This window comes from Salvelinus fontinalis, chromosome 21 (genome assembly GCF_029448725.1).
Source record: "Salvelinus fontinalis isolate EN_2023a chromosome 21, ASM2944872v1, whole genome shotgun sequence".
Lineage (NCBI taxonomy): Eukaryota > Metazoa > Chordata > Actinopteri > Salmoniformes > Salmonidae > Salvelinus > Salvelinus fontinalis.
Window position 1 is genome coordinate 33606755 of NC_074685.1, and position 25637 is coordinate 33632391.

Below are 25637 nucleotides of genomic sequence, written 5' to 3' on the forward strand. Positions count from 1 at the left end.
CAGTTATTATTCAGGTGGAACCAATCTAAAGCTTTTCCACGTTTCCTCTCTGGGTACATGTGTCTGTGTGAGACTGTGTGTGTATACCTGGCAGGTAGCTGCATAGCCAGATAAGGAGCTATACTCCAGGCCAGGTTGACATTGTCTTTCCACTGTTTCTCACTGAGGCTGATGTACTTGGACCTCCAGTTGGCGATGCTGGTCTCCACTGACTGTTCTGTAGCGATGGCCAACTCCTGGGTGCACAGAGGGTTGTACCAGGTAGTCAACCGCTCAATCTCACTGGCCTAGAGGGGTGGAGGGGTGGGAGAGAGGACGTCAGTCCTAGCAACAAAGTGGACGGTCAGAATGTAGACTAACAGCAAATGAATAGCAAGGAGGGAGAGTCAAAGGGAATGTTTCTGTCTGGACTGAAACCTTCCACAGTAAAAATCCCCACTGTAGCCCTCACCAGTAAGGCCAGCAGCAGGGTCCGGCGCTTCATGTAGTACTTATGGAGCTGAGTCCCTCTGTTACTCTTCTTAGACATGCCTGGGGACAGAAAGGACATGGTCAGATCTCGCTGTGTGTGTGAGCACATTGAGTCGGTCTGTCTGTGTGTGTGTGTGTGTGAGTGTGTGTTACCTGACTTCTTGGAGGCGGTAGACATGCCAGAGGACAGAGGGTAGGTGTTGATCCAGCCACTCTGGCCACTCTGCTGGGAGCGGGAGCTGGAGTCATGAGACATGGTGCTCCTGGGGTCCTGGGCCGTCATCACAGAGAGACTGTTCAAAGACGGGTCCTGGTTGTCTACACACACAGAGACAGGCATACAGTGCTTTCAGAAGGTATTCACACCCCTTTACTCTTTCCACAGTTTGTTGTGTTACAAAGTGGGATTCAAATTGATGTCATTATTTTGTCAATGATCTACACAAAATACTCTGTAATGTCAAAGTAGAAGAAAAATTCGAGCATTTGTAAAAAAACGAATTACAAATATAACACTATTAAAATCTTGATTAGATATGTATTCAACCCCGTAAATCAAATGTTACAATCACATTTGGCAGCGACTACAGTTGTGAATCGTTCTGGGTAAGCCTCTAAGAGCTTTGCATACCTGGATTGTACAATAATTGCACATTGTTCTTTTTAAAACTCTTCAAGCTCAGTAAAGTTGGTTGTTGATCATTGCTAGACAGCCTTTTTCAAGTCTTGCCGTAGATTTTCAATTTAAAGTAAACGCTGTAACTAGGCCACTCAGGAACATTCAATGTCATTTTGGTAAGCAACTCCAGTGTATATTTGGCCCTGTGTTTTAGGTTATTGTCCTGCTGAAAGGTGAATTTGTCTCCCAGTGTCTGGTGAAATGCAGACTGAACCAGGTTTTCCTTTAGGATTTTGCTTAGCTCTATTCCGTTTCTTTTGATCCGAAAAATAACTCCCTAGTCCTTGCCGATGACAAGCATAACCATAACATGATGCGGCCACCACCATGCTTTAAAATATGAAGAGTGGTACTCAGTGATGTGATGTGTTGGATTTGTCCCAAACATAACACTTAGTATTCAGGACAAAAAGTAAAGTTCTTTGCCTCAGTTTTACTTTAGTGCCATATCCACAATATTAACATAATCTGTCAATTAGGTTAGTATTGTTGACCCATCCTCAGTTCTATCACAGCTATTAAACTCTATAACTGTTTTAAAGTCACCTTTGGCCTCATGGTGAAATCCCTGAGCGGTTTCCTTCCTCCTAGAAAGGACGCCTTTATCTTTGTATTGACTGGGTGTATTGATACACCATCCAAAGTGTAATTAATAACTTCACCATGCTCAAAGGGATATTCAAAGACTGTTTTTATTTTATTTGTACCCATCTACCAATAGGTGCCCTTCTTTGCAAAGCATTGGAAAACCTCCTTGGTCTTTGTGGTTGAATCTACACTTTGAAATTCACTGCTTGACTGAGGGACCTTACAGAGATGAGGTAGTCATCTTAAACTCTATTACTGCACACAGTGAGTCCATGTAACTTATTATGTGACTTGTTGAGCAAATGTTTGCTCCTGAACTTATTTTGGCTTGGGGGGGTTGAATACTTATTGACTCTTCATCTTTTCATTTTTAATGAATTTGTAATCATTTCTAAAAACATCATACTCCTTTGACATTATAGGGTATTGTGTGTAAACCAGTGACAAAAAAATATCTTTATTTAATTCATTTTAAATTCAGGCTATTACAACAAAATGTGGAAAAAGTCAAGGGGTGTGAATACTTTCTGAATACACTGTAGGTAGGGATAAAGCACACACACACACACACACACACACACACACACACACACACACACACACACACACACACACACACACACACACACACACACACACACACACACACACACACACACACACACACACACACACACACACACACACACACACACACACACACACACACACACACACACACACACACACACAGTCTTTCTATCCCTCATTGTTTGGGCCCTGGGGTTTTCCCGACTGATTTACTAAGCAAAAACTAATGTCCTTCCTCATTTAACACTCTCTATCCATATCTCTTTATCCCTCTCTCTCCATTCCAAACTTATCTATCTCCTGCTGCAATTACCTACATTTACATTACATTTACACTTAAGTCATTTACCTCTGTCCATCTAACGCCTAATTCCTTCACATTCTCTAGCTCCATCTTTCTCTCTCTCCATCCCTCAATGCATTCATCTAAAACAACATTGGCATGCATCCCCCTCTCTACCACTCAATGCATTCATTCCTGTCTAAATCCACACGGACATGCATCACCATCCATGGACAAGACATTGTGAACCGGAGGGAAATATAAATGAGGCGGCGAGCATTGTCTCAGCATTCGATGGAGGAAGGAGTTTTTGAAGAGCGATATGATGAGCTTTATAACGTTAGTCCTGTATTATATGAGATGGCCATGCGTTGTTCCCACAGGCAGTGGTAGAATTTACCCCTAACCGCTGATACAGTCAGACATTATTTCACCCACCTGATGGTAAAGGGTTACCATTGAGGGTAGAGTAATCTGATCCTAGATCTGTGGTTAGGGCTAGTTTCTACCTGGCGCGATCCGATGTGTTATGAAGTGAGATCATGTTGTTCTTGGGGACGCCAGGGACGGACAGGAGGAAGGAGCGGTGTGGGTGGTGGAGAGGAAATACGTCTCAAATTTCTCAATTTGTTTGTTTTCTTTTTGTTGACAAATTGACAAATCGAGCTGAGGGGCGGATCGGCATGATATGTGTAGAATAATAAATAATCAATCATGCATTTTATCAGAGGTGGCAAATCTGCGCCTTGCTCCGCAGCAGACAAATAGATGGATAGAGTAAAATAGATATAAAGAAAGAGAGACAGAAAGAAAGAGACAGAAAGAGAGACAGAAAGAAAAAGAGACAGAAAGAGAGACAGAAAGAAAAAGAGACAGAAAGAGAGACAGAAAGAAAAAAGAGACAAAGAAAGAGAGACAGAGAGACAGAAAGAAAAAGAGAGACAGAGAGACAGAAAGAAAGAGACAGAGAGACAGAAAGAAAAAGAGAGACAGAGAGACAGAAAAAGATAGAGAAAGAGAGACAGAAAAAGCTAGAGAAAGAGAGACAGAAAGAAATATAAATGAATAGATAGTGTGAGATCCTACAGACGAAAGATTTATCGATCTATGAGCAACGTAGCAAGAGCCTGATCAGGCGTCAGATTTGACCTGTGTAAAAACATGCTCTTGTAGTCTTGCAATGCTGTTGTTAATCAGCCGGTGTTTCCACCGCTGTAGGCTTACTTAGCATCGATATCGGAGAAGTGCTGGACACGATTAGTGATCCGAATATCCCGGCAGAGAGGGTGCTGGGGGTGGGCACGGCGCCTAGCTCACCGGGAGGAACCAGCTGGCACGCCGCCAGGTACTTCTTGTCCGACAGGATGCTGGCGTAGAAACGAATCATGAAGCTGATGTCCTCGCGCAGACGCTTGTCCCCCTGAGTAGGGAACTTAGGAGGAGCACTAAAGGGGGGAGAGAATGAGGGAAGTATACAATTAATTAACACGAGAAAATCCTGACCTCTGGATCATTGGCCCAAAGTATCCCCCATCGGGCCAATGACACGTGTTACGAACAACAACATTCTGCATAATAAATACTTTTTTTTACATTAGTATTATAATTTTAGCTTACGGCACCTGGTATTCACAGGCGGTCTCCCGTCCCAGTAATAATCAGGCCCGACCCTGAACAGGTGTGTTCAACAGGTGGTATGGCCACTAGCGTATTTTTTTGCAACTGCACATGGGGACAAAGATCGTACTTTTTGGAGAAATGTCCTCTGGTCTGATGAAACAAAAATAGAACTGTTTGGCCATCATGACCATCGTTATGTTTGGAGGAAAAAGGGGGAGGCTTGCAAGCCGAAGCACACCATCCCAACCGTGACGCACGGGGTGGCAGCATCATGTTGTGGGGGTGCTTTGCTGCAGGAGGGACTGGTGCACTTCACAAAATAGATGGCATCATGAGGAAGTAAAAATGATGTGGATATATTGAAGCAACATTTCAAGACATCAGTCAGGAAGTTAAAGCTTGGTCGCAAATGGGTCTTCCAAATGGACAATGACCCCAAGCATACTTCCAACGTTGTGGCAAAATGGCTTAAGGACAACAAAGTCAAGGTATTGGAGTGGCCATCACAAAGCCCTGACCTCAATCCTATAGAACATTTGTGGGCCGAACTGAAAAAGCGTGTGCGAGCAAGGAGGCCTACAAACCAGACTCAGTTACACCAGCTCTGTCAGGAGGAATGGGCCAAAATTCCCCCAACTTATTGTGGGAAGCTTGTGGAAGGCTACCCAAAACGTTTGACCCAAGTTAAACAATTTAAAGGCAATGCTACCAAATACTAATTTAGTGTATGTAAACGTCTGACCCACTGGGAATGTGATGAAATAAGTAAAATATTGAATAAATCATTCTCTCTACTATTATTCTGACATTTCACATTCTTAAAATAAAGTGGTGATCCTAACGGACCTAAGACAGGGAATTTTTACTAGGATTAAATGTCAGGAAGTGTGAAAAACTGAGTTCATATTTATTTGGCTGAGGTGCATTTAAACTTCCGACTTCAACTGTAAGTAGTACTTTAAAGTATTTTTACTTAAGTACTTTACACCACTGATTGGGAATGAATACAAACGTATCATCAGCAGCATAGTGTCCTGTTTCTTCTCCGCTTTTCTGGTAGCCATGTGTGGAATGTCATTGACCTATTGACCTTATAGCCTATAACCACTGCACAATAATGCACATTCCTCACGCTTGCCGTTTAACCACCACCAGCTATAATAACCTCAAGACCCATCACTGGAACTCCTTTCCCCTGCATAGTGCTACCTGGCATCACATCATCTGGCTTTGAGGATCCTCCCTCGGAGAGGAGGCCATTCCCCAAACTATTTATTAAAATGTCATATCGCATATTGTTTTGAGTCCACATGACGCTCTCTCCTTGTGGTAAAGATACTGATTTAGAGAGGGAAAGTCATCGCCCATGTTAGTAGTGAAGGACTATGGAGTAGAACTTCCTGTGTGTGTGTGTACCTGAAGTAGTCGAAGGCGGTAGAGTAGAACTTCCTGTGTGTGTGTGTACCTGAAGTAGTCAAAGGCGGTGGAGTAGAACTTCCTGTATGTGTGTGTGTACCTGAAGTAGTCAAAGGCGGTGGAGTAGAACTTCCTGTGTGTGTGTACCTGAAGTAGTCAAAGGCGGTGGAGTAGAACTTCCTGTGTGTGTGTGTGTGTGTGTGTGTGTACCTGAAGTAGTCAAAGGCGGTGGAGTAGAACTTCCTGTGTGTGTGTGTGTACCTGAAGTAGTCAAAGGCGGTGGAGTAGAACTTCCTGTGTGTGTGTGTGTGTGTGTACCTGAAGTAGTCAAAGGCGGTGGAGTAGATCTTCCTGTGTGTGTGTGTGTGTACCTGAAGTAGTCGAAGGCGGTGGAGTAGAACTTCCTGTGTGTGTGTGTGTACCTGAAGTAGTCGAAGGCGGTGGAGTAGAACTTCCTGTGTGTGTGTGTGTGTGTGTGTATATGTACCTGAAGTAGTCGAAGGCGGTGGAGTAGATCTTCTCTCGGAGGACATTTCTGATGGTGGTGTTGGTGACTACGTCAGAATGGAGCAGTGCTAGACCCAGAGTTAGGAGCCTACACACACACACACACACACACACATACACAAACACACAGAGATTACCTCAATGAATTTGCTCTGAATCAGAAACTGGATCGTGTGTGTGTGTCTGTGTGTGTGTGTGTGTATGTATATGTGTGTGTGTGTGTGTACGTATATGTGTGTGTGTGTGTGTGTGTGTGTGTGTATGTATATGTGTGTGTGTGGACCTAAAGCGAGGTCCGATGGCGGCCACGTGGCGGTTGAGGCTGCTCTTGGCCCCGCCTACATTGAGGGAGAGCGAGCGTTGTAATAGGCTCCCGAATATCTCCACCTGGTCTTCACTGGAATATTTTGCTATCTCAAACCTCTGAACCAGGAACTGGAGAGAGAAAGAGGGAGAAAGTAGAAGACGAGTTGGAGGGGGGGGGGGGGGCATGGAATGAAAACGTTTTAACAGCACACGTAGGACTCATGCAGTGAATTCCACTTACTCTAGTATTTTAAGCGAACTGGATTGAACTCACACACACCACACACACACCTCTATCCAAATGCAGTGAGGGGTGACGTCGGGGGGACAGGGGACAGGCTGACTCTCCTCTGAGGCTGCTAGGGGATCAGCCTCCACCTGAGCATCAGAGAACAAGCCCATCTTCAGCTCCACTGTCATCTGCCACGCTCCCGCCATCTCACGCATGAACTACAGACAGAGAGAGCGAATACCCGTATTAGTGTGGGTTTGAATCCGGGTCCCACCACTATTTTCACAGAAATACACAATGTTACTTCAACTCCGGCAATAGATGTCTCCAGATACTTACCGGGACCTCTACTCCAGTGCGAGCAGCCAGCAGCCACTCCCAGCAGGCGATAGCCGTCTCCATGCCGTGCTCTGTAAACATCTTCAGAGGAGACCAACACAGGTGGTGCAGCAGCTGAGGATCACACTCTTCACAGAGAGAGAGACAACACAAGCCTTCAATATAATGGGTTAGACAGACGTCCAGTTTTCCCTGTGGTCGGTCTGTCTAAGAGACTATATCCATGAAAAGACACACCCCAATGGGCTATATCAGGGATGAGCACAAAACAAAACATCTATATATATCTATAATAAATCCAGGCCACTCCTGAACGTCTAAAACTAGACAGAAAGTATGTAGACATTGTAATGGACCGATACATTTTCAAATAGCTGCCCTTTCTCTGGCCCGCTATATACTTTTGATGAACAAATCGATCTGGACAAATATGTGCAGCACTTCAGCTGAATTTTGAAAGCCCGATGTAGCCCTCGAGCGGAAATGATTGCCCGACCCTGGGCTACATGGTGCCTTCATTCCCTCGCAAATCAAAAAAACTTGTCAGCACACACACCTTTAGTGCTGATGAGCAGAGCAGCCAGTTTGAACATGTTCTCAGTGAAGGCCTCAGGATTCTGAGTGTCAAGAGCCTCTGTCATCTGTCTGACCATCAGGGTGGACAGGTCTGACTGGCTACGCACCGCCTCAATGAAATGAATCATACCTGCCACCTGGAGGGAGAAACACACACACACACACACACACACACACACACACGCAATGTCGATGTGAACCGCAACATTGTTCTGTTGACTCAGCCGAAGAAATATGAAGAAGTGAAATATGAAGAAGTGAGTGTCCGGTCTAGAACTGTAGCAGTGTCTCACTGTACCTCTCCAGCATAGCGGTTCCTCAGGTTGAGTGAGGCCATGAAGTTGGAGTAGTCCTTCTTCACACAGGCTGGCCTCTCTGTCAGCTGGGTGATCTGGAGGGGAGGAAGGGACTTGGCTAGTGTGTGTGTGGACACGTTTTACTATACTTGTGAGTACCAGACGTCCTACAACTCTGAGAAGTGAGGATATTTTTTGCCGGTCCTCACTTGTAAAAAGGCTATTTTAGGCTTAGGGGTTAGGTTTAGGGTTTGAATTCGGGTTAGGAGTTAGAGTTAGGGAAAATACGATTTTGAATGGAAATACATTTTAGGTGTGTGTGTGTATTCTCACCCCTAGCGTCGTGCTCTGTCTGTTGTAGCCAGCGAAGTGCAGGATGCTCTCTGTAGCCATGGCCAGGCCAGTGTGCTGGGACAGACCTGACACCCAGTTCTGATGCTTGTTCAGGTACTCCTGGAGATGATGAAGAAGAACATCAAAAACAGGGAACAAAGAGAAGACTCATCTAAAACCTTGACTTCCTCAAAAAAGCCATCTAGAAGCTCTTCATGAACAATGATTTGACAGAACATCTGAAATGCGTTTCCATCTGCTTTTCCTTTACAAAATGTGTGTGTGTGTGTGTGTGTGTGTGTGTGTGTGTGTGTGTGTGTGTGTGAAAATCACCTGTAGGTGTGACTTGGTGACAGAGGGGGCCCACTTCATGGCTTCTTTCAGGATCTCCCCACAGCGAGCAGCAAAGTCCTTCACTATGCTCTACAACCACAGAGAAACGTCAACGCAACATTCAGAACACACACACACACACACCAAAACACCCATTCCTACCTCTCTGGCCTCGTATGTGTCTGGTACAGTGATCCTGTAGGGGGTGTCCGGGATGTCGTAGTACGGCTGGTCCTTATGGATGTCCTTTACACAAAGCAGGAGCACAAATCAATACATTGAGGGGTCACAGAGAATAACAATGGCAGGTGGATAATAGAGAGCATGTGCGCGTACCGCGCCGAGGGAGAGGGAGAGGGTCTGCAGGATGTCCAGCATTGTCTTCAGTACGCGGCCACTCCACAGCAGGTGGGGGAACGTTTCGGCCAGACCTGACAGGTATTTGTCGGCCACCCTACGGATCCTCTTGTGGATGTGGTTGAAGTTGACCAATAGGAACTGTGCGTGGCGCTCCAACTCCTCCTCGTGGGCTTTAGTCTTCGGCTGGGGAGAGAAACACAGGAGAGAGCAACGGTTAAACCAACCCACCAATCATTGGAGAGTACATGCTCCACAGACGGTCAGGTGTTCTTGACTTTCAGATGTTCTTGCGTCTCTCCGTTTTGATGGAATCTGAGGACGGTCCTCAAATATTCGTTGTACGACTCCATGGCTAGTGTTGGGTTTTAAGTGTTATCCGACAACCTTACCTTCTCAGCCATCATCTGTAGGAAGACCTCAAACACTTTGTCCCCAACGGCTATCACACACTGCATCATACCTGGAGACAAAGAGAGGAGACATTCATTTTATCACTGTCTAAAACACGTGGAATAAACGCCAAATATATTTGTAATAAATGTGTAATATCGGTGCAATACCTGTGCAATACCTGCAATACCTGTAAAATACCTGTAATACCTGTGCTACCTGTAATACCTGTGCTACCTGTAATAACTAATAACTGTAATGCAGCTTACCAGACTTGTCCTTCTGGATGGCTCTGTCCTCAAAGTAGCGGAACATCACCTGGAAACGGTCAGAGTCTAGAGCACGCAGCATCCTGGTGAGAGAAGAGGGGAGAGATGGATTGGAAACGGTCAGAGTCTAGAGCACGCAGCATCCTGGTGAGAGAAGAGGGGAGAGATGGATTGGAAACGGTCAGAGTCTAGAGCACGCAGCATCCTGGTGAGAGAAGAGGGGAGAGATGGATTGGAAACGGTCAGAGTCTAGAGCACGCAGCATCCTGGTGAGAGAAGAGGGGAGAGATGGATTGGAAACGGTCAGAGTCTAGAGCACGCAGCATCCTGGGGAGAGATGGATTGGAAACGGAGGCATGATATGAATGACTGGGAGATTCCTCCATCTATACCTACCCTCCAACTGCTAGACTCGAGACAGCTCAGAAACAGCAGGGTGCATCTCAATAGTCCAAAGTGGCTTGCTTTCCCATCTTTCCTTACCTCATGTACTCCAGCCTGTAGACAGACAGTAGGTAGGTCGACATGGCAAAGTCTAGTTTGTTGATGAGAGCAGACACCTCAGGAGGAGGATCTAGCAGGTTTATAATGGTGCTCCTCAGGTCATTCAGCTCCGCCTGAAAACACACACACACACAAAACCAGGGAACGTCAGCCAAGTGTGTGTGTGTGTTTGTAGTAGGACGTGTGTTTATGTCTGTACACGATCTGTATGTGTGTGTGTATGTGTGTGTGTGTGTGTGGATGCGTACAGCTGTGACAGTGTCGTTCTTCAGGGCAGAGTTGTACTGTAGTTCAGAGCGTAGGGGTTCTCCACTGGGGAAAGTGAGGAGGGGAGACTTGGTGGCGATCTCACACACTCCCTCATACCACTCCTCTGGCCACAGACCTGCACAACACACAAAACCCTTAATAAACCCATGCACTTTTACACAGCAGAATGACTGTTAGCCTGATAAACTCACTTTAATCTTTCCATCAGATGGGTAACATTAGCCCACCATTTAAACCATGTTGAGTCAATTCTATATATTGTATCAATCCTGGTGGTATACTGTAGTATATGTTAAAATCATCTTAAACAGCCACCTGATCCCTCAACAGCGAAGCCCATCACCACTGAGTAGAGCCAGAAGTCTCTGAACAGCTTCTGCAGGCGAGGCTTCGCTTCCTTGATGGGCGGCAGACGCTTCGTCAGCTACACAGAGGGAGGAGATCCAGATCAACACGGAGTGTATAGATGAAGTTGTACTGCACAAACTGTTGAAAACAGAATTGTATAGAGGCAACCCACATACCACGGCAATAACAGGAATCAGCACTCCAAGGTTCCCAGCACTGCTCGACGCCTGAAAATGTAAAAAAACGATAGCGAAACAATGTCAACGCAAAACAACACAAGCCTGTTGTCGAGGAACCTTATTGTCTAGCCTAAGTTATGGTTACTGTGTAAATGGAGTGTACCTTCAGTGCAGGGCCCTTGTCCGGGGCCCTCTCGCTGGCCCTCTTGCCCTCCAGTCCCAGCTGGACAAACAGCTCCAGTAGGTTGACCAGCAGCTCATCTACCATCTGCTCTGCGGCCAGGTTAGCTGCTATGTTTGCTAACGCATTGATCACCGCCAGGGAACAGTGTCTGAAACACACGAGATTAGCATAGTCGTTTTTAGTATAGTGGGTCATGGAGCTGGCTATGGGCAGTGAGTAGGGGTTCGGCAGTGGGGGACTGTGGGGAACAGGGAAGGCCTAAGGATATAAACTAAATGTATTTATTTTTACAATCATTTGAATGATCTTCTGATTTCATCTCTTTAGTTTGAGTCAGAAAGCGAGTGGGTCAATACTGAAGGGAAAAAAATAGCCAATCAGGATTTTTATTTGGTGGTCTCTGGGTAGAACAATCTAGCTAGTTCAGCCAGCCATTGGCTAGGCCTTCAGAAGCTGGACAGAAGGCCTTTTGTATTGTTCTGATTGGGTGGGGCCTACTGGAGTGAATGGGCTGCTTATTCTTTAACATTATTTGATGCTGTGTGTGACTGCTGTCGTCTGTCTATCAGCCGCGTCTATGTGTTCGACCAAAACTGAAGTGGACAGGTATTACGGTCGCTGTCCTTTCAGCACAACGAGCCTGTCACCTTTGATGTGACACTGTTGTTGTCTCTATTGGTGACAGTGGTGTTAGGCTATCATAGGTTGTGTAAAAAGTAACCACGTTTACACGCACACCAATATCCCGTTTTTTTGTTTTGTTGAGTTGACGCATATAAACATCATTAAAAACAGTATTAACCCCTCCACACTCTCATGTATAGCAATGACCTGGGGAATAGTTACAGGGGAGTGGAGGGGGGGATCAATGAGCCAATTGGAAGCTGGGGTTGGAAGCTGGGGATGATTAGGGGACCATGATGGTATGAGGGCCAGATTGGGAATTTAGCCAGGGCACTGGGGTTAATACCCCTACTCTTACAATAAGTGCCATGGGATCTTTTAGTGACCACAAAGAGTCAGGACACCCGTTTAACGTCCCACCCGAAAGACGGCACCCTACAAATCATATCCCATTTTACCATAACCTGGAAAAGCTTGTATCCAGGTCATGAGAAACCCGGATAAGATAGCTGGGATATGTTGATCTTAGAAGGGATACTGTGGCATGTAAACATCTTATTCTGTTTACTGTTGTTTTTCGCAGTCTGCGCAGGCTCATTTTCACATTTCACAGGTGTTGTGTCATGATGTTCTCACCTGATTGTCAAACGAATCCCTTCAAAAAGTAGGCTACCTGCGCAGTTCCATCCACCATAATACATCTAGAATCATTTGTTTTGCTGATACTCTGCAGGCTACTGGACGATATAGCCTACTGCGGTGTTTCCCAAACTCGGTCCCGGGGACCCCAAGAGGTGCACGTTTTGGGTTTTGTTGGAGTACTACACGGCTGTAATGCTAGGGCAAAAACCAAAACATGCAGAGTTTGGGAAACGCTGACCTACTGGGTTATACTACTTTCACACCCAATTTAAATACGTTTTTGCTTATAATTTCCAACATTTGGTAGGCCATTTGTTTGTCAACTACAGTTAGGTAGATACATGCAGCTTCTCTTATGTCATAACTTGTTGCCCCAGAAGACTAAATAAAGCAGTGCTCACCAGAACGCCCATCAATAGAATGAATGCATTAGTAATCTAGCTGACACCGGTAAAGTTGTCGGTTTCGTTTAGGAACCGGGGAGAAAACTTAATAACTCCACAGCAGTGGAAAGAATGATCCTGTGCAAAATTTCATTTTAAGGAAATGAAAAGCTGAGAAGTCGATGAAACACGTTTCTGATAAGACTTCAGTTCGTCTTGGGTGCATATTTTATGTGGTCGAAATACTGTCTGGTTGCATAACAGTGTCCAAGATAACACGTGACACCCACATTCGCATTTTTCTCAAGAGATGCTGAAAGAAAGCGTATTTCTCCACTCCTGTTCCCGAGACTAAATCAACATTTGTTGTATCATTTTACTGCAATAAATGCATAATTCTGCAGGAGTTAATATTATACTACATGTGAGAGGTTATAGACCTACAGTCACTGTCCATATGTCAGTTACTACTCCATTTAACCCATATGATCTTAAATTAGGAATGTTCTGTTTATTCATGGTTTCAGAGATACTAGTGAGTGGGATATCAAAAATGCATGTAAACAGCTTATCCCGAATAAGACCTTAAGCTACTATACGAAATACTGTGTGCATGTAAACGTGGTCAATGTGCTTTTTTATTTTGCCGGTCGCATTATTTTATGCTGTGTGTCACATGTCGTGTCCGTGCCGGTTCTGACTCTGTGTGTGCGGCAGCCCGAAGCGAGGCCAGGCCTGTTTGATTCATTCATGATGTCATCAAAAAGCATCGCTCCTCCGTCACTACAACGGTCCAACTACAGAAGATATCATGTTTTCTGTCCTCATCTTGATTTTTTTGTTTGTTTGGTACAACGTATTGGAAGATTTTTGTTCCCTCTGAAGCCCTAGGTCCTATAGTCATGGTTCGCCACTGAGGATAGGATAGGGGGCAAAGGTGTAGGGGCTGAGGACACCTGTATCCGTGGTCCTTGTAGTCCTTGGTGGAGTAGACCATGGAGGAGGCCTTCACACTGATCTGCTGGAACAGGTTCCACACCTCCTGGTAGATATATTGCTGTGAGGTGAGAGAAAATGATGCGTTTACTGAGGGATGTATTGCAACGGGGAGAGAGGGAAGAGGGAATGAGTATAAAAGACAGGATCAAGTGTGTGAGCGCCTCACATTCCCAGTGATGACCATGCATCCCAGCTGATCTATAATGAGTACGTCTAGCTGTGACGGCGGCTGGCAGAACTTCTGCTGTAGGATCTGCAGGATGGGCTCCATGACGCGGGGCGTGTCCCTCAGAGCCACCGCGATGTGACCCAGGGCTCTGATGGTGTGGTCTGGGATCAGGTGGGCCTCTCTGGGGGGGGAGACATACAGTTGGTCAGAGGGGCTGCCAGTCACTGCCACGGAGATGGTTAGAGCTCCTATCAATCACTGCAGGACAGTCTTTCTAGGTAGGTCACCTGAGGTTCACTAGCTAACACTGACAGTTTTTTCTCAGAGGTAGTACAGCCTGCTCATAAGTAAAGTAAGAGGTGATGTTGGGAGGGGTCAGATAGACTTACTTGTCATTCTCCTGAGAGATGTAGAGACGGTTGGACAGGCTGGCCAGGAAAGCCTCCACTATAACACTGTCCATAGTCAGACCAGCCTTCAGACAGCTGAGAGAAGGAGGGGGGGGGGGGTGGAGAGAAGAGAAAGACAGACCGCCTACTTAGTGACAGCGGCGAATGAAAGGCGCGAACGTTGCTCATATTTCTCTTCTTTGAAAACAAATGTAGCGTCACACAGCATGTCGTCTTCCCTCACCTGCAGATGTTGTCTATGGAGATGTCTCGGAGCTGTTCGTACATGGAGGGCTGGCTCTTCTTATTAGCGTGAGCACTGAACGTAGACTGGGAGTGCTCATTGGTCACGTGGATCTTGACCTCGCCTGTCCCTGTGGTGTACTGGCTGTGGTACTTGTACAGCTTGACCAGGACAGGAGAGGGGACCACCAGGAAGTCTCTGAGAGACATGGTGACAGAGTGGGCCACCACCGGGAACCGCTCACACAGACGACCCAGACCCTACACACAAACGCACCCAGGAACATTTCTATTAGGTATAATTGATACTCATATTATGGCATTCTCATCAACACAATATTGTGAAGACAGATAAAAACAGGAAGCGACTCGGAGGGAACCACTGTCGGCAGAACCGACCTGTAGACAGCAGACGAGCAGGGGCATGTGAGCGATGATAACTTTACTGGACGTCTTGGACTGCAGTTTCTCTGACAGCTTGGTACACAGGTTCTCAGCTCCTGATCAAAAACGCATGAACAACAGTCGGTTTGTGTTCATTCCAAATGAATGACACGGTTTTTTTTTTCTTCTCTCAACACGTGTCCAATTCATTCCCAAAACAAATGCGTGAGCTGTTGCTTTTCAAGACATGCGCACGGGGTCGACAAGTAAACGCACTCTTACCCTGCTCCTCAGTGACGGCCCAGACCATGAGGTCAACACAGGCAGCGTTCGCCTGGCAGCGTAGCTTCAGAGGACTCAGCTCACTGTGGAGGTACTCCACGTCATGTAGGATCCTCTGCAGCTCCGACTGGCTACTACTGAACTGCTCCAGGACAAAGTCATGAACCTCCTTCACATAGCCCGTCTGCAGGTCTGGGAACACCGTCACATCAATAACATGCTAGTGGAACAGTCAGAAACACGTGCAGCAAACAGTCCGCTGAACTGATTCTGAACAATGGAAAATCAGGTCATATCAGAGGCTTTCTGTATATTAGAGATGGGTTAGGTTAGGCTAAAGGTTAGGGTCAGGTTAAAAGGGGCAATCTGCCGTTCAAACAATAACACTGGTTTTGCTAAACAGCTGAGGGACTGGACTGGAGAAATGTAACCACTCTCAAATTCACAAATTGATTTCATACATGAAATCAAAATGATAATTGTAACCATGTTTTGAGGCTGTACAGTGTTTGCTTACAACCAACTTATCTTTTGAGTTCTGATGGGGTACGACAGTTGAGTTCATGAGGCACTTATAAGTTCTATTAAAATGGGTACATATCATTCATTTATACGTCCAAAAGTGGATGTAGCAGCTGCAGATTTCCCCCTTTAAAAAGGTGAGGGTGAGAGACCAGTGGGTTTATTACCTTTCAGGTTGTACAGCGTGTCTCTGAGCATCTTGAAGATGGTCACATACAGAGGATCACTGAAGGTCCTGTAGTGCAGGTGCATACCTGGGTTCAACTAGAGGGAGAGAACACAACAAACATGATGTAACATCCATCTCGAGGACTACACAGGAAAGTGCTGTCATTCAAATAGAGGGGAAATGAACCTGCCTCCAGAAGCTCCTGCAGGGTGTCATCCAGTGTTTTCAGAAAGGATTCAGAGACAAACTGCTCAACCTGCACAAGACAAACAGAACACTTCGAAATTCATTCTGAAAAACGATGTTCTACTCGTTCTAATTCTACAGTTCTATCCAATCCGATTCCACAGTTCTATCCAATCCGATTCTACAGTTGTACTCATTCTGATCCTACACATGTACTGACCATGTTGAGGAGCTGGCGCAGAATGTCCAGAGGGACGTCAAACTCTCCCTGGGCACTACCCGTAAACAGAGGAGACACAGAGAAACTAGAACTGATGGTGGAGAAGTAATAGTCTGGGTCCACAGCACTACCATCAGGGAGATAGGAGCCTGGAGAGAGAGGGAGGGTGTGAGGGAGGGAGGGAGGGTGACAGGGAAGGATAGAGAGAGGGTGAGAGAGGGAGGGTGAGAGAGAGGGAGGGAGAGAGAGGGAGGGTGAGAGAGAGAGGGAGGGAGAGGGAGGGTGAGAGAGAGAGGGAGGGTGAGAGAGAGAGGGAGGGTGAGAGAGCGAGGGAGGGTGAGAGAGCGAGGGAGGGTGAGAGAGAGAGGGAGAGAGAGAGGGAGGGGAGGGAGTAGAGAGAGGGAGGGATAGAGAGAGGGAGGGAGGAAGGGATAGAGAGAGAGGGAGGAAGGAAGGGATAGAGAGGGGAGAGAGGGAGGGATAGAGAGGGATAGATAGAAAGAGGGAGGGAGGGAGGGTGAGTGGAAGGGATAGAGAGGAAGGGTGAAAAGGAGGGATATATAATGAGAAAAGTATCAGTCAAAAAGTGAGACATGGGCTACTAAATCAACTGAAATACTTCCGAAATATATTGTCTTTCTTATATTTCCTCACCTTCAAAGTACTGTGCAGAGGGATCAGCTGGGCAGCTGAGGGTCAGTCCTGCTCTCTCTGGACTGGCCTACAGACAGAGGAAAATAACATTTTCAGACATTTCAAATACGAGACTCCTTTGACCTCTAGTGGCAGGGTATGGTAGTATAGACGCATGCTCTGTACTGAAATAGAAATAGTAACAGAGGACCCCTTGCGTCTTATGGTGTCTCCCTGACACACGATGAGCAGTAATGGCAGTACTACGGTGTAGCAGTAGTAATGGTAGTAGTGTTGGTATAGTATGGTAATAGTACCTGCTGTGATATGCTGGACACGGAGCTTCCTTTGCGCCTGATGGTGTCTCCCTGACAAACTGTGAGCAGCGAGGCTGGCATGATGGAGCGGAAGTCGTTGAAGGAGCGCCGTCGTGACGGGTCAGCCTCCTCGGCACCGGACAGGAGCGGGGCTCCCGCCCGCGGAAATAGCTTGGACAGCAGGGGCTCCTCAGTGTTGCTATAGCGACCAAAGGCCCGGGCCACACCCAACAGGCAGGGCACAGTGTACCGGCACAGGTATTCTGGGGAGGAAGGGAGGGGTGAGAGAAAGAGACAGACAGGTAAATAGCTGCTTTTTTCATTCTATGCTCTTTCTGTGTCCATCTACGTATAACACAACGTTTGTGAGGAGTACAAGAGAAAATAACTCGATAACTAACCTGGAACTAACATTTTCATTAAACACTGTTGAAAGTGAAATGGTGACAGAGAGCATGCTGGTACCTTTATCATGGCTCTCTGGGTCCAGGCAGATGTCCAGCAGGACCTGCATTATGTCCATGATGGCCTCCAGGATCTGTCCTCGCAAGGTGTTATCTCGCTGGGCAACGTCAGATAGAAGAGTGCCCAGACAGAAGCAGAAGTTCTCTGCTACCGGCAGGATCTCTGTAGGACAGGAAGATAATACCATCAACCAGTCAGACAGGCTGAATTCATACTGAATGCCGTGAGACAGACAAACGCTTGCTTGCATCTACTTCCTTACCAAGTCCCTTGCTTCCAGAGCTTTCTTCGATCCATTGAACTCTGGGAAGTCCCTTCAGCAGCCCCAACAGGTAGGGAATGATAGCATCTTTGTGCTGCAATAAAAACATCACATCACAAACCACTCGAGCAAAAGCCACTAAACAGCTAAGGGGGGCAGACAAGGTGCTGCGATAGGAGCCAGTTATTGGTCTGACAGGGTCAGGGACTCAAGGAACATCCGTCCCATATAAAGCATTATAGAAACGCAACCATGAACAGCGTCAGAGTAGGCCTAGCTGCTCCAGTTCAATCTACCTGTAGGTCCGACTCGACCAGGAAGATGCCCAGAGCTATGACCGCATCCCTCCTTCTCTCGTCCAGCTGGAACACCCCTCGGAAATCTACTGGACACATGCATTGTAGCTTCTGGACCTGAAACAGAGATAAACAGCAAACATGTGATTTGTATAAACCTTGCTGTCTGTCTCGCCGACATTTGCAACATTGTTTCAAAATTCAAATTGCTCTCCAGCTGTCCTATAGTAATGAATGTGTCTGGATGAGACAGACACAGGCAGGAAGCTTTTCTCAGGGAGTCGAAATCATGAATCAGCATAATTTGTATGTATATATAGAAAGAAATATCAATAGAAAACAGCTAGAACGAAACAAAGTGCAGCTAGTTTGCAGTCTTTCCAGCTTCAGTTGGAAGTGATTGTGTTAGCTGTGTTGTTGGCTAGCTCCTCTGAACAACAGTGTCCTGAAGAGAGAGCACATTTTCTATGCCAGGTGAAATTTCGAATCCTTAGCTCATTCTTACGGATGTATCCAAATAAATGTCACTAGAAAACAGCTAGAAATATGCAAATGCAGCTACTTTATTGTTATTCTGGCTGCATTGTTTGAGTGACTAAGTTAGCCGTAGTTGGCTAGCTAGAAAGCAAGGGATAAGAACGTTGCCAGTCAGTAGCAATAGAACATTTAGAACGAACGACTGGGTCGCGTCCATAGATACAGATCAAAAAAGACTGACCGGGGCCTCCCGGGTGGCGCAGTGGTCTAGGGCACTGCAACTGCGCCACCAGAGTCTCTGGGTTCGCCCCCAGGCTCTGTCGCAGCCGGCCGCGACCGGGAGGTCCGTGGGGCGACGCACAATTGGGCTAGCGTCGTCCGGGGTAGGGAGGGTTTGGCCGGTAGGGATTTCCTTGTCTCATCGCGCTCCAGCGACTCCTGTGGCGGGCTGGGCGCAGTGCGCGCCAACCAAGGGGGCCAGGTGCACGGTGTTTCCTCCGACACATTGGTGCGGCTGGCTTCCGGGTTGGAGGCGCGCTGTGTTAAAGAAGCAGTGCGGCTTGGTTGGGTTGTGCCTCGGAGGACGCATGGCTTTCGACCTTCGTCTCTCCCGAGCCCGTACGGGAGTTGTAGCGATGAGACAAGATAGTAATTACTAGCGATTGGATACCACGAAAATTGGGGGGATAAAAAATAAATAAAAAAAGACTGACCGACTGGGTCACGTCTCTGGCAACCGAACCGATAGTAATAATGGCCAGCCGGCTCAGGTAGCAACCCTAGATTTGTGTCGGGACTATATCTTGCGGAAGGATGAAATAGTATAATAGTGATAATGCCCTTGAAGCTGGTGTTTGGAGAATAACAACACCCGTGCCAATAGATCCTCCAAACACAGGCTTCTCTGGCAAAAAAAAGTGAAATTGTTGCCAGCAGCACAGTTACAGTCACTAACGTTCTAGATAACATGAAAACAGCCTAACCAGCTCTGCTAGGGAGAGTAAAACGGTGACTGAGGTGTTCTCTCATTTGTGACTGGAAGTAGCTAGCAAGCTAGCCAACTTTAGCCAGTTAGCTTGGGTGCGTGACTGCCGTTGTGAGGTCAGCAGCACAGTTACATTACAAAGCACGCTCATCCATTTTTTGTGTAATTATGGCAAAATATTATTTGGCTGGTAGATTTATTTTTATTTTTTATCTACCTGCCACATTGGCTGGTGGACCGAAAAGTTGGTTTCAGGCTCTAAACTAATCTATTTTGCTATCAAAGCTTGAGTTATGAAATAAAATATGCTCTGAGAAGAACGACATTGTCAGTCCTGTCTGCAGCACAAACCTCATACCTACATAACAATTTTTATTAGGTTAATGTTACATTTTTTATGTGATGTTTGAAAATAATAACCCGAGTGGTAGATCAGCTTGCTTTTTGACTGCGAACGTGATCTTTACACAGAAAAGGTTGGTGACCACTGGTCCTAAGGTTAACAAAAAATGGTTAGACAAACAAAAAACAAGTCCTGTGGAAGTAAACAGCTCATTGACGAAAGAGGTCAAAGGAGAATGGCAAGAATCGAGCTAGCAAACAGGTGGGCCACAAACAGACAAATAACGGCGCAGTACAACAGTGGTGTGCAGAACGGCATCTTGGAACGCACAACTCATCTGTCCTTGTCACGGATGGGCTATTGTAGCAGACGACCACTCCGGGTTCCACTCCTATCAGATAAAAACAAGAAGAAGCGGCTCCAGTGGGCACGCAATCACCAACACTGGACAATTGAGGATTGGAAAATCATTGCCAGGTCTGACGAACCCCAGTTCCTGTGGCGTCATGCTGATGGCAGTCAGGATTTGGCGTAAACAGCATGAGTCCATGGACCCCTCCTGCCTGGTGTCAACGGTACAGGCTGGAGGCGGTGGTGTACTGATTTGGGCAATGTTTTCCTGGCACATGTTGATACCAATTGAGCAACGATTGAATGCCACAGTGTATCTGAACATCGTTGCTGAACAAACCCATTAGAGCATATTAGGGATGAGATGAAACAGGCTGTTGGCAGCATGAATGTACCGTCGTCCAATCTGCAGCAACTGCGTGACGTCAGCACGGACCCACATCCCTGTAGAACATTACCGACACCTTGTAAAATCCATGCCACGAGAAATTCAAGCTGTTCTGGAGACAAAGGGAGGGTCGACCGAGTACTAGATGGGTGTACCTAATAAACTGGCCGGTGAGTATATTTGACTTTTAATATTATAGTGTTGACGCCTAAGTCTATAGGCTGGTGTGTTTACGGACATATTCAATCAATCCTTATCCCAGTCTGCTGTTCCCACATGCTTCAAGAGGGCCACCATTGTTCCTGTTCCCAAGAAAGCAAAGGTAACTGAGCTAAACGACTACCGCCCCGTAGCAGTCACTTCCGTCATCATGAAGTGCTTTGAGAGACTAGTCAAGGATCATATCACCTCCATCCTACCTGACACCCTAGACCCACTCCAATTTGCTTACCGACCCAATAGGTCCACAGCCGACGCAATCGCAATCGCAACCACACTGAACACTGCCCTAACCCATCTGGACACGAGGAATACCTATGTAAGAATGCTGTTCATCGACTACAGCTCAGCATTTAACACCATAGTACCCTTCAAACTCATCATCAAGCTCGAGACCCTGGGTCTCGACCCCGCCCTGTGCAACTGGGTCCTGGACTTCCTGATGGGCCGCCCCCAGGTGGTGAGGGTAGGTAACAACATCTCCACCCCGCTGATCCTCAACACTGGGGCCCCACAAGAGTGCGTTCTGAGCCCTCTCCTGTACTCCCTGTTCACCCACGACTGCGTGGCCATGCACGCCTCCAACTCAATCATCAAGTTTGCAGACGACACTACAGTGGTAGGCTTGATTACCAACAACGACGAGACAGCCTACAGGGAGGAGGTGAGGGCCCTCGGAGTGTGGTGTCAGGAAAATAACCTCACACTCAACATCAACAAAACAAAGGAGATGATTGTGGACTTCAGGAAAGAGCAGAGGGAGCACCCCCCTATCCACATCGACGGGACAGCAGCGGAGAGGGTAGTAAGTTTTAAGTTCCTCGGCGTACACATCACGGACAAACTGAATTGGTCCACCCACACAGACAGTGTTGTGAAGAAGGCGCAGCAGCAACTCTTCAACCTCAGGAGGCTGAAGAAATTTGGCTTGTCACCAAAAGCACTCACAAACTTCTACAGATGCACAATCGAGAGCATCCTGTCAGGCTGTATCACCGCCTGGTACAGCAACTGCTCCGCCCACAACCGTAAGGCTCTCCAGAGGGTAGTGAGGTCTGCACAACGCATCACTGGGGGCAAACTACCTGCCCTCCAGGACACCTACACCACCCGATGTCACAGGAAGGCCATAAAGATCATCAAGGACAACAACCACCCGAGCCACTGCCTGTTCACCCCGCTATCATCCAGAAGGCGAGGTCAGTACAGGTGCATCAAAGCAGGGACCGAGAGACTGAAAAACAGCTTCTATCTCAAGGCCATCAGACTGTTAAACAGCCACCACTAACATTTAGTGGCCGCTGCCAACATACTGACTCAACTCCAGCCACTTTAATAATGGGAATTGATGGAAATGTATGTAAAAATGTATCACTAGCCACTTTAAACAATGCCAATTAATATAATGTTTACATACCCTACATTACTCATCTCATATGTATATGTATATACTGTACTCTATATCATCTACTGCATCTTGCCATCTTTATGTAATACATGTATCACTAGCCACTTTAAACTATGTCACTTTATGTTTATATACCCTACATTACTCATCTCATATGTATATACTGTACTTTATACCATCTACTGCATCTTGCCTATGCCAATCTGTACCATCACTCATTCATATATCTTTATGTACATATTCTTTATCCCTTTACACTTGTGTGTATAAGGTAGTAGTTGTGGAATTGTTAGGTTAGATTACTCGTTGGTTATTACTGCATTGTCGGAACTAGAAGCACAAGCATTTCGCTACACTCACATTAACATCTGCTAACCATATGTATGTGACAAATAAAATTTGATTTGATTTTATTTACAGTGCATTCGTAAAGAATTCAGACTCCTTGACTTATTCCACATTTTGTTAGGTTTTTCCCTCACCAATCTACACACAATCCCCCATAATGACAAAGCAAAAACAGGTTAACACATTTTTGAGAAATTATTCAAAATAAAAAACGGAAATATCACATTCACATAAGCATTTAGACCCTTAGTACTTTGTTGAAGCACCTTTGGCAGCGATTACAGCCTCGGGTCGTCTTGGGTATGACGATAAAAGCTTGGCACACTTGTATTTGGGGAGTTTCTCCCATTATTCTCTGCAGATCCTCTCAAGCTCTGTCAGGTTGGATGGGGAGCGTTGCTGCACAACTATTTTCACGTCTCTCCAAAGATGTTCAATCGGGCTCAAGTCCGGGCTCTGGCTGGGCAACTAAAGGATATTCAGAGAGACTTGTCCTGAAGCCACTCCTGCGTTGTCTTGGCTGTGTGCTTAGGGTCATTGTCCTGTTGGAAGGTGAACCTTCACCCCAGTCTGAGGCCCTGAGCACTCTGGAGCAGGTTTTAATCAAGGATCCTTCTGTATTTGCTCTGTTCATCTATTCCTCAATCCTGACTAGTCTCTCAGTACTTGCCGCTGAAAAACATCCCCACAGCATGATGCTGCCACCACCATGCTTCACCGTAGGGACGGTACCAGGTTTCCTTCAGAAGTGACGCTTTGCATTCAGGCCAAAGAGTTCAATCTTGGTTTCATCAGACCAGAGAATCCTGTTTCTCATGGTCTGAGTCTTCAGGTGCCTTTTGGCAAAATCCAAGCAGGCTGTCATGTGCCTTTTACTGAAGAGTAGCTTCTGTCTGGTCACTACCATAAAGGCCTGATTGGTGGAGCGCTGCAGAGATGGTTGTCCTTCTGGAAGGTTCTCCCATCTCCACAGAGGAACTCTAGAGCTCTGGCAGAGTGACCATCGGGTTCTTGGTCACCTACCTGACCAAGGCCCTTCTCCCCCGATTGCTCAGTTTGGCCGGGCGGCCAGCTCTAGGAAGAGTCTTGGTGGTTTCAAACTTCTTCCATTTAAGAATGATGGAGGCCACTGTGTTCTTGAGGACCTTCAATGCTGCAGAGATTTTTTGGTACCCTTCCCCAGATCTGTGCCTTGACGGACAATTCCTTCGACCTCATGGCTTGGTTTTTGCTCTGACATGCACTGTCAACTGTGGGACCTTATATAGACAGGTGTGAGCCTTTCCAAATCATGTCCAATCAATTTAATTTACCACAGGTGGACTCCAATCAAGTTGTAGAAACATCTCAAGGATGATCAATGGAAACAAAATGCACCTGAGCTCAATTGAGTCTCATAGCAAAGGGTCTGAATACTTATGTAAATAAGGTATTTTCTATATATATATATATATATATATATATATATATATATATATATATATTTTTTTTACCCCCTTTTCGCCCCAATTTCGTCATATCCAATTGTTAGTAATTACTATCTTGTCTCATCGCTACAACTCCCGTACGGGCTCGGGAGAGACGAAGGTTGAAAGCCATGCGTCCTCCGAAACACAACCCAACCAAGCCGCACTGCTTCTTAACACAGCACGCCTCCAACCTGGAAGCTAGCCGCACCAATGTGTCGCAGGAAACACTGTGCACCTGGCTACCCTGGTTAGCGCACACTGCGCCCGGCCCGCCACAGGAGTCGCTGGTGCGCGATGAGACAAGGATATCCCTACCGGCCAAACCCTCCTTAACCCGGACGACAAAGAGACAACTTATTGACCCAAGAGATTTAAGCTTTTCATTTTTAATACGTTTGTAAAAATGTAGCCCACAGCCCCAATACCCCACCAGTCATACAGGAAGGATACTAACCTTGTCGCTGCAGATTGCCCAGAATGACCAGTTAGCTGTGTAAGCTGGCCAGGCCCCAGAACTACAACCACCACTGACTACTGGTCAGGCCCCAGAACTACAACCACTACTGGCTACTGGTCAGGCCCCAGAACTACAACCACCACTGACTACTGGTCAGGCCCCAGAACTACAACCACTACTGGCTACTGGTCAGCTCTCAGAACTACAACCACTACTGGCTACTGGTCAGGCCCCAGAACTACAACCACCACTGACTACTGGTCAGGCCCCAGAACTACAACCACCACTGGCTACTGGTCAGGCCCCAGAACTACAACCACCACTGGCTACTGGTCAGGCCCCAGAACTACAACCACCACTGACTACATTGTCTCCTCATCCTTTAAGGACACACTCATGACCTGGTCAGCTCAAAGACTTTGAATCAACCTTGCACAATTAGTTTTAGTGGGGAAAAGAGAGCTGTATTTATACACTACTAGAGTAGCTGCCTGTTGTATTACAATTGCTTTCCTGTAACTTGGTTATGCTAATGTGTGCTTGTTACTATATTTTGGTGGAATTGCCCATTGTTGATATGCTTTAAGTGTGTGAATGAGATTAAAACATGAACACACATTGAAAAACTAGTTGGCTTCGGCTATTCAAACAAGAATAAAACAATACAAAATGAACAAGAGCTACTTATATTCAAACCAACAGTCTTTATAGGCATGACTGTTGTACACAATTCTAAACAAAAATGCTCAATTTACTAAATTCCTATTTACAGGTGGTTTAACCTCCATCAAATGTTATAACGGCAGCCATATTGGATTTGAAGCAAAAAATAAAAAGTCATCTGTGATTGGCCCTTTGACTTAAATCGCAAGACTAGGGGCTATAGAAATTATTTAAGGAACCTTGGACCCCAAAAGTTTTTATTTCTATGTCTGAGCCCACTTGTTTTCCGTA

The 25637-nt window shown here is 46.3% G+C and overlaps 1 protein-coding gene across 2 annotated transcripts in view; it reads right to left on the minus strand.

The window, feature by feature from the left end:
- Positions 1-25637, minus strand: part of LOC129818725 (phosphatidylinositol 4-kinase alpha-like) — a 43003-nt gene that overhangs the window by 15630 nt on the left and 1736 nt on the right. The window contains exons 2-36 of one of the 2 annotated variants that reach the window (XM_055874896.1): positions 18239-18355; positions 17943-18036; positions 17681-17842; positions 17216-17478; positions 16920-16986; positions 16266-16414; positions 16050-16115; positions 15858-15954; positions 15169-15360; positions 14902-15002; positions 14504-14763; positions 14260-14355; positions 13868-14051; positions 13659-13759; positions 11033-11201; positions 10867-10917; positions 10658-10766; positions 10321-10457; positions 10052-10185; positions 9569-9651; positions 9299-9369; positions 8886-9092; positions 8712-8795; positions 8550-8639; positions 8217-8336; positions 7886-7978; positions 7568-7724; positions 7012-7139; positions 6732-6890; positions 6418-6569; positions 6115-6222; positions 3909-4036; positions 625-789; positions 452-531; positions 88-287 (exon numbers count right to left, since the gene is read on the minus strand). In XM_055874896.1, the coding sequence (XP_055730871.1) occupies positions 88-287; positions 452-531; positions 625-789; positions 3909-4036; positions 6115-6222; positions 6418-6569; positions 6732-6890; positions 7012-7139; positions 7568-7724; positions 7886-7978; positions 8217-8336; positions 8550-8639; positions 8712-8795; positions 8886-9092; positions 9299-9369; positions 9569-9651; positions 10052-10185; positions 10321-10457; positions 10658-10766; positions 10867-10917; positions 11033-11201; positions 13659-13759; positions 13868-14051; positions 14260-14355; positions 14504-14763; positions 14902-15002; positions 15169-15360; positions 15858-15954; positions 16050-16115; positions 16266-16414; positions 16920-16986; positions 17216-17478; positions 17681-17842; positions 17943-18036; positions 18239-18355 (4574 nt within the window). Of the gene's footprint in view, positions 1-87; positions 288-451; positions 532-624; positions 790-3815; positions 4037-6114; positions 6223-6417; positions 6570-6731; positions 6891-7011; positions 7140-7567; positions 7725-7885; positions 7979-8216; positions 8337-8549; positions 8640-8711; positions 8796-8885; positions 9093-9298; positions 9370-9568; positions 9652-10051; positions 10186-10320; positions 10458-10657; positions 10767-10866; positions 10918-11032; positions 11202-13658; positions 13760-13867; positions 14052-14259; positions 14356-14503; positions 14764-14901; positions 15003-15168; positions 15361-15857; positions 15955-16049; positions 16116-16265; positions 16415-16919; positions 16987-17215; positions 17479-17680; positions 17843-17942; positions 18037-18238; positions 18356-25637 lie in introns of both variants that reach the window. The other variant, XM_055874895.1, reaches the window with a different exon arrangement.